Below are 9,400 nucleotides of genomic sequence, written 5' to 3'. Positions count from 1 at the left end.
GTAGTCGTAAGTGCCATACATTGTACTAGGTAGGCTTGTGTGGTGTTGGCCTAGCAATGTCATCGGCCGATATTGAACACTCACCCCCCTCCCCAATAGCAAGCATACAGTTGATCGTTACCCGGCAACAACAATACCGCCAGTTGCACAGTTCAATACGTCTGATGCCGTTACAGCTTTTGCCGCCTTATTTTCTCGGAAAAATTACCAAGTTTGCCACAGATCCCTGAAAATTGTAACAGAACATTGTCAGGCAAATTCTATTCGCCTGACGTTACAATTTCTAAAGTAAAATCATTGCAAAATGCAAAACCAGCTGTTTGCATCCATCAGAGAAACCGCTCGCACAGTCTTCGTGGTGTCACGAATCTCACGACACATGGGATTTGAAAGCGTCTGCCTTTCCGCTAGAGGGAGCTTTATATTCATAACTAAGACAGACAGTACAGGACAACTACAGCAATATAACATTTAGAAATCGACGATCACATAACGTTACCTCCGTGAAATATCTAGAGTTTATGTAAATTTTTGGACAAAATATAACACAACAACAATGTTCATTCCACACATACCGTACTCCACTCTCAAATGTCAACCTCTGTTTCCTTAGCTGGAGTCCAGCCTTGTTAGCTTTGGTCCGCTCCCAACAGTAGCGACATTGGGAGCGGACCAAAGCTAACAAGGCTGGACTTCAGACTACTGTTTCCTGACTTCACCAACAACAAAATTCACTTTCTGCGGAACAAATTTGAACCCGGACCAAACCCGAGCCAACTACGGACACACAGCAACACAAATAGACAAATTGAAAACAATACTTACCTACCAAGTACAACGATCCACGATGTGCGCAGTTCGTGACAGCTCTTTCTTTTCCTGTAGGCAGCAACATCAGAGGAAAAATATCAAAGAACATCCACCATCCATTCTAACATGTCTATGGACACGGCAGAGCCTTTGGAGATTTTTCTTGTTTGTGACGTCGGCGCTTGTCCTCGCTTTGCTGGTGTTGTTGCACTTCGAGGAAAACCTGCCAACGTCTCTTGAAACTCTCCCCAGGCCAAAAGGGTGGTTACCGCCACAACCAACAAACAGCAGGTAACGCGATTTTGCATTTTTGCAGGATCATCATTTTTAGTGACATACTGTTTGTATTGTGTTACACGCATTCGATTGGTAGATTGAAATCACGTAAAGAATCACCCTACACCTATGTAATGTTAACATCTTATGGCATATATGTTATTGACAAACACCGTCAATCACCTGTGGTCTAAGTGCTACCGCACATCGTACTAGACAACTCGAAAAGAGATTGATCTTTTATTGCCACATCAATTAGTTTCCATGATGAAAATGTCAGGAATCATTGCTGTCGTCTGAGCCTGCTTGACAAATCGCTCGCTGTGATTTATTTTGATGTTTTCTAGCTCCACACGTGAAGCAGAGCGGACGGCGACGCCCTGCCAACCCCAGACCAACGTGGCGTTTATGAAGGTGCACAAGTGCGGGTCCACCACCGTGCAGAAGGTCTTCCTCAGGTTCGGACACAGACATCTCCTGACTGTCGCACTGCCCCGGGAACGAGATCGGCCCTCCATCGGTACTGCTGGCGTCATCACGGAACGAGACTACCTAGACCTACCGAAAGGGTACCCCAACATTTTCGCCCACCACGCCATTTACAACCGGACGGGCTTCCACAAACTCATGCCTGAGAACACCAAATATGTAGCGATCTTAAGAGAACCGTTAGCAAGACTGCGCTCTTCATTCAAATACTTCAAGATGGACAGGTATTTCATAGGCCTGAGGAAAGCGGCTGGCTCAAAGCCACCGGTGCTGACATACCTTGATGATCCAAAGAAATGGGACAGTCTCTATCGCCCTTCTACAAGACTGGATTTCGTTGATCACATCTGTAACAGGAACTGTATGTCAAGGGATCTTGGCCTTCAGAAAAAGGATTACGAAAACAAGACCGCCATTGAAAATTTTATTCGAAACATTGAGAGAGACTTCTCATTGGTCATGATCCTGGAACAGTTTGACCAATCAATGGTTCTCCTTCGACGGCGCATGTGCTGGGAGGTTAAGGACATTATTTACGATAGCATCAAACCGTCCAAAAAGTCGAACTATGGAAAGACCCAATATAACATCACTGACAGGATGCGACAAAATTTCATAGAAAATAATTATGCTGATTATTTGTTGTACAATCACTTCAACGAAGCAATAACGAGGCAAATAACCGAAGAAGGGAGTGGATTTCAAAAGGAGTTACAAAACTATAAAAAGATGAATACCGTAGTGAGTAAAATTTGCCATTCTAGAGTAAGGTATCCAAGTTATACTGTCCGATCAAGCAAAGGTCCAGTTTTTCGTGTTGATAAACTATTTTGTGACCAAATGAAGACAGAACGACAACGCTGGGATCCCGTATTACGAAGAGATTACATACGTTCTATATTCAATAGATTTGGAAGATAGTAGTGTCACTGTGTGGTGGGATTTTGAAGTAAAATTTAAGTAGGAAACAATTCATTGTCTTTATTTACGTTTTTGTGTCCATGACTATGAAAGATACTCTTTTTGTGGGTCGTGGCAAGTCTGATATTACCTTTGTTAAGCAGGTAGTCACTTGTCAGAAGACTACACATTTCTTGTCGGAACCATCTTGCACCGTCTACATTCTCTCATTTTGGAGATAGGTTGTGCTGTCCTTTCATACCTTACGTGCAAGTCTTAATGCCAACCATGGAGATACCCGTATACGCGTACGGCACTTTCTAATTATATTTTCATCGCTGGAAGTATACATTAGGTCTAGAAAAAGATGGACGCTTTTTGGCGCGGCGTTTTCTTATTTGGCGTCAATCCTTTTAAAGTTTGTACCTCAGAAAGCAACGCAGCTACCGAATTCCACCTGCGTCTAGCTACTCTTGAAAATTCCCACCCATCATTTCATCTCGCCGCGCGGCGCCTGTAACCGAGGGAAGTACTGTGCAGCGCACCGCTATTTTCTCTCCATTGTGCCGGGAATGGGCGGCGGCTGGATTAGCCCGATAACGTCGTCAATTTTCCCGCGAGCTTTGCCCCGGCGCGCGCGAAATCCGCGCAGTCAGTGCGCGCTGTGATTTGTTGGGAGTGCTGTGAGCTATCAACGTTTAATAGATATTGGAGAGCCATCGGGGGGATCATATTGATTCCCGCCGTTCTCCTGACCGCTTTTAATTATGTGCTGAATGCTTTGTGATCACCAGATGGGACTGTATATTTTATGCGCAGCGTTCCTCCGCGCATGTCGTTGGCTGAGGTTCTCTTTTTACTATTTGTTGTTGAGTTGGGAGCGCATGCGCGCGGTGCTTTGGGGTGAGGGGTTGCGGGTTGGAAGAAAAACTGTTTCACGCCAGAGTGGGTCGATTTGTTGGTCTCCCTTCTTCCCATGGTGCAAAGTCAACGACTTGGAAGTTACTGAACCGAGGCTTAAGACGAAACGGCCCAAAGGAAAATTCCTAAATCCTTCCTTCTTATTGGCCCAGGCTGAACGCCGCCCCGACTGTAGCAAGCGGGTTGCTCTGCGACCCCCCTCTACTCGCGTCTTCTTCATTAGCATAATTACAGAAGTACCGTTTTCCCCCGGAAAGCCCGCCTTTTTGTCAGCGTGTCTCTGCCTGTTAACACCTCTAATGATAATAAAGTGGGAATGTCAACGAAAGCATGAAAAACTAATTATTGTCGCTGAAGGCGGAAAGATTCCGACGGCATGCAAATGTGGCTGGCGCTGGGGGGAATCTATCATCCCAGGAGGCTGGTGTGGGGAAGGGCGGTTCGCGGGAGAAACGCGTGACTTTGATAGTTCGTACTGACTTCTATACAGACAGGCTTTGTGCTGAGGCTTTGGAGTTGGCCAGCGATTCATCCCGAAATTAGGCAGAGTTGGAGCGCATTTTCTTCTGTGCTGGTGAATCTAAAAGAGCTGCGCGGATTTGAGCTTGAGTCGTCCTCCGCGCACGATGGTTTTGTCCGAGTACTAATACAGGCGAGCAGGCTGAGGAGGGCGCAGAACCTGCAGAATCCGCACGGCTGAGGGTTCTGCTGCCGGGAGAGAGTCGGTGCTGTCCCGAGGACACCCGGGAAGTGCGCGCCTGCCCTTAATCTTTTCACCTGCGTGGCTGAGTCGCACCCCCCCGTTGGACGTGTCACGTGATCGCCCAGAGGAAGCGCGCGGAACAATCGGAAGCTTTTGGACCGTGCGTAGCCCGGATGGCCATGGACGGAATGGACTACTCGGACCGGGGCCCCCGAAGAGGCCATAACGGACACCGCTCCCGCGACACCCGTGCACGTACCAGCGACCCTTACCAAACTGTGGACATCGGCTCACCACGCCCTACCAGCCGAGACACGCGGGGACGGAGGCCCGAGCCCAGGCGTAGAGGTAACCGTTCAAGGCTGGCTATGTAGGGGGTTCATTAAAATTCCATGTGTCACTCCAATGGCAGTGGTTCTATGATTCTTCATCATTTTTGACCGACAGACAAACAAGTTATCTACCCTGGACGACTGTGATTAGTAAAGAGAGGAGTGGTTATCTTGTTAACTTGCCCTTTTAGAGCGTGCCACCGTTTCCTGCTATGCCACTTTTCGTTTGTTTGTGCTGAATTAGAATTATTTTGCGTCAGCTCCACCCTGGCTTGCCTGTCGTCCTTTGCGGTCGTCATTTCTAAGGTAAGGATTTTCCAAACGGGCGCGGCTGGCTCCACCGCGCTCGCGCCTGCCCTACCTTATCTCGCTTTATATCACCCCACATTGTCATTACCATGTCATATTTCGAAGAGGAGCGGAGAAACGAGCTAACTCTCGGTAAATTCATGAACTTGAACAGAGAGTACCCTCGCGGGCACCGGATTTCGCCAATTAGGCCCCGGCAATGTGTGGACCTTCAGCGAGAGAGTGAGAGTTCTGGTGAGACTGTGTCCTTTTTCATTCTCATGGACTCTTTTTCCCGCACTTTTCTGCCACCTTGCTCCCGATTTGCATGCCTTCGATGTCATGTTACCCCGGCACCTAATGGCTAGCCTCCTTTGTCGCTACTTTAGTCGAATGATTGTCTGAGGATTCGGTGGGGTATTGTTGAATTTGTTATTCATTTGTACTTGTATTCCGCTCTGTCGCTTTCTGACTTGTGTCTGTCCTTGGTGCTGAATTTCCTGACTGTTGTTTACCGATAAGTGTGCTTAATTGTGTTTTGTTGTGCGTCTTTTTCTCTTGTGCCGAATTCGCGCGCTCCCCGCACTGCGGTAAATCGCGACGCGGCCGCGGGACGATCAGGGATAAATTGCTCGTCTAATTCCGCATTTTGCTCACACATACCATTATGTATTCCCAGCGCGCCCGGAACGCGGCGGGCGGACCTTTCGCTTGCCCTCTTCGGAACTTAGTCCGGACAACTCTCTTAGTCCCAACAAACTCGGGGTGCCCTACGATTTAGTTCGATCGCGCGCCGAAGCTCAATTCTTTTTCGTTAAGCGCGCGGTGGGATATTGAAAAAAAGTGCCATTACGCCACTTTGGTGGGCCATATGCGCCTTCTCCCATTCGCAGAGATGTACTTCGATGGAGCATGAAATTAACAAACCCAGTTCGAGTTCATCATTATAGCGGCAGGGAGCGACCCGCCGCGCTAGGGGAGCACAGACCGCGGAGCTGTTCCCCGTCATTTCTCTGTACAGTTCTGCTCCCGACGGTCGGGTAGGCTTCTTCTTACTCCTTCTACCCGCTACTTTAGTCATTTTTGTGTGGCGAGGAATGAATACAAATTACGTCCGGCTGCAACCTTTGACAAACGTCATTCTTATTTGCATGTTTGTTGTATTGACCTTTTCGATCCTACGGATGACTCCAGCCAAACCCTTTTTTGGCTTGGCTTGAGTCTTCCTGCAAAAAACCTCTCGCCGATTTTGTATGCGCGGCGCATTTTTTGCTGAAAATCTCTGGTCGGTGTAATAACAGACTAGAGCGGCAGATAAGTGTATTTATGCATGAGGAACAAGCCTGTTTCTCCACGATAGGCTTGTAGGAAAATTGCTGCATTTCTTTCCCGGAGACACTTTGACAGGCTAACAATGGGAAAGGTGCGACGCCTGCGCTATCTCATGTAGTGAGTGTGTGTCGACTGTTATTAATTTTCCTCATATTTAGCCTGCCTGAGGAGAGAGGTACAACTTATCTCACCTCCGCACGTTTCCCCCGTACCCCTCCTCGGGCCATTGCTTACTAGAGGGGGTCGTTTAAATCTATTACAGACCCGTCCCCTGAGCCCCCACCCATCACCAGAGGGAAGCCAGCCGACGAAGAGGAAGGGATGTTTGACGAGAAGGGCTCCTACAAATTGCCGTTCCTGGTGCTGGCGGTGGTCTGCATCGTTCTCTCCGTGGCTCCCACCGCCTTCATAGGTATGAGAACCCCCGGCGGCGCGCAGTGTCACGTCGCTTAAGCAAATTTATATTAATTGCCCATTAATAAGCTTCTTTTATCGCCAGGCCCCATATGGTACGAACGCACGCAAAAAGGTCCATTCCGACACAAATGACGCCGGGTATCGACCTGAGCCTTTCTCACCGCCTGGACGCCTGATTAAAGGGGGATCCAAACAACGAACGTTTTTCTTCCACGGGTAGTCATTATCTCATAATTACCCCCTCACTTTTACTACATCTTACAGAGGGTAATGAGCGGGTAGGATACTTCTTTTCACCTCTACGGAACGGGAATTTTCATGAGCGGGCGGGTTCGGATATACCCTGTAATCCACCTGACATGCAGTATGCATCAGGACTGGTAAGTACCGGCGATGGGCCGGGGAGGAGGATTTGATGGACTTGAAGAGGACTCCTTGTCTGCGAGGGCTCGAGAGCACAATTACGACACATTCAGCATCGATGGAAGAGTCGCACAGATTCTTTCATGAATCCGTTATGATCATATGAATATAGAACACACCGTTTAGTTGTATAACTTCGAAAATTCATCTACATATGACATCGACACTTGAACTGCATACCACTGGTCATTATGCTAATTACTATTCAAGCTGTAAATACCCAGTGTTTATCTTGTTCACTGTCATGAACCTAAAAGAAGGACCACGTCCAAAGGTTCATTCATGTTTGCTATGAACATACATGAGCTAGTTGGGAAGTCTTCGAAAGCTGGAAATATAGTCACTTGTAATATGAATTATGGAGACCTTTTTTTGTAAAACCATATGCAGCTCACTACACTGTAGAAAACACACTATGAAAACCTACGCATCGTCCTATTATTTGTGATACCTTCAACAAGCACCTCAACGTGTTTGTACATTCAAAAGGTGGCGTGATATAGTAATTTTATTTTCACAAATCAAATAGATAAGTTATATCTTGGACATTATTATGTCATAAGCATGACTAAAACTCAGATGCAACTAATATCGGTAAGCCTGACTCTTCAAGAATTCGTTTTCATGTCGATAATTCTGGAATGTTACGAAACTCATCTGCCGGGATAATTTTCTCAGAACCAGGATAATTTAGCGTCGTTATGATAATCCTTCTGCCGCAGTTTGTACATAATTCAGCACACAATCTAAAAGCCAATTATTATTGTTAATAACTATCATCCGTCGTGCGCCATCGTTTCCGAATATACCAGAAATGCTGGCCCTAATACATTATGAGTAATGTTTTAAAGCATTTAAACTATTACCCGAGATTAACCATCTGAATTTGTGTATAATTTCTAATTGCAAATACAAATGTATAGCGATATAATAAATAAGATAAACACGATTGCATTAATAAGGTAATTCTACCTGATTTTGGGAATGATTCAAATCCTTCAATCCTTCACCTTGAATATGAAATCGCACCTTGAGAAGATGTGAGTGGTTTGTTCTGGAGAGAAGATTGTGTGTAATGACGGCGTGTTGCTAACTACAGTGGTAAAGCGGGCTGCGCGCCGTGCCCTGTCATTGCGCGCCATTTCCCGACAGTCAAGTACGCAGACATCAGCGGGCCGCCGCTCTATCATCACGGCGGCTGCTGCCGCACCAAAAATTGGCTACATCACCATTTTCCCATCACACCGCTTCCACAGGGCCGGCCACTAAACGGGCAAATTACCCAGATGGACGAGATGCGATCATAAAAGTATGATTAGGAATATGATTTCTGCGGGAGACTCGCGGGACCGGCGCCACCCGATCTGCGAGAAAAGGATCGGGGTCCCGTGCCGCGGCCCCGCGCTTTTGTGCGCCAGCTCCGCAGAAAGGGAACGAAATACAAAAACGTAATGGGAGCCTGTCCATCAGAGAGGGCTCTTTTTACACCGCAAATCCAAGGTTGGCTGGGCACGAATAAAACTCAGACTACACCACATTACGGCGGCCATAAATTCAATATTCAAATGGCGAAGTTAAGCCCATCTACCGCGCAGTACGCTTGTTTACAGATAACAGTAGTATTCCCCGTGGTATATTCCCCCCATACAGCTATTTTCCATGGTAAGTGATTCCGGAATACTCCAGGGAGTTATTGACCGCAGATTTCACTTATCGTACATGTTATCGGTATAGATCGCCTCCAAAACTCCGACAAAATCGGTTCGGTAAATCATAACCACAGACAGTAAACTACCGGAAGGCCTCTGCCGGAGAGAACCTCTCTGAAAATATCCTCGTATTTTGTACTTTTTTTCTAATTCTCGACATACAGATAACAAGAAAATTGAAAATAAATTTGGCTCGTTTTCAAATATAGCATGTAGAAATTTACCTACTAGTACTGCAATCTATATTTCTAATAGTAAAAAAGTCATTTTCCAAACTGACAGAATACTATAAGCGTGTGCGTTAATGCGGTTGATTTTGGATATTCTATTAGTCGCATATGAAGATAAAAATGACCTGTCTGTGGCAGCCATCTGGAGAATGAAGCCAGACAATGTTTAATAATTGACCGCAAAATGAAGCCATGGATATCGATAATAACCCGCCGCCATGTTTCCATATTAGAAGTGACGTTAATTCAGACGTTATTGTAGATGGGGAAAAGATAAACACATGCCAAGAAAACAGTACAGTATTTACATAGAGGCGACATTATGATAAAAAGCTTGTGGTCTAATCTCATAGCATTTTGTAAGTCCAGGGAGATATTTTTGGAATGTTGCATATTAATCTATTTGCGTGAAATATGATCCACACGGCATTTGAAGATAGTTTTTCCAAGGTGCAAGTATATTGGAAGGATTCCAGAATTCCTTCCTTTCCTGTTTTTGCAAATTGGTTTCTACTCTAGCAGAGGTACATGTAGACCTTAAAATTATGATGTTGGTTGATTTGAATCAGT

The 9,400-nt window shown here is 46.1% G+C and overlaps 1 protein-coding gene across 5 annotated transcripts in view; it reads left to right on the top strand.

Moving 5' to 3' along the window:
- The first annotated feature begins 3,706 nt into the window (after nt 1–3,706).
- The window catches only part of LOC136441729 (fibroleukin-like), a 45,420-nt gene continuing 39,726 nt past the window's right edge, over nt 3,707–9,400 (top strand). The window contains exons 1-2 of one of the 5 annotated variants that reach the window (XM_066438172.1): nt 3,707–4,447; nt 6,314–6,463. In XM_066438172.1, coding sequence (XP_066294269.1) covers nt 4,273–4,447; nt 6,314–6,463 — 325 coding nt within the window. In that variant the 5' untranslated portion in view covers nt 3,707–4,272. The other 4 variants (XM_066438173.1, XM_066438176.1, XM_066438174.1 and 1 more) reach the window with 4 other exon arrangements.

The sequence above is a fragment of the Branchiostoma lanceolatum genome, chromosome 9 (assembly GCF_035083965.1).
Source record: "Branchiostoma lanceolatum isolate klBraLanc5 chromosome 9, klBraLanc5.hap2, whole genome shotgun sequence".
Classification (NCBI taxonomy): domain Eukaryota; kingdom Metazoa; phylum Chordata; class Leptocardii; order Amphioxiformes; family Branchiostomatidae; genus Branchiostoma; species Branchiostoma lanceolatum.
Note: the sequence above shows the minus strand (reverse complement) of the source record. Positions and strands in the feature narration are given on the sequence as shown.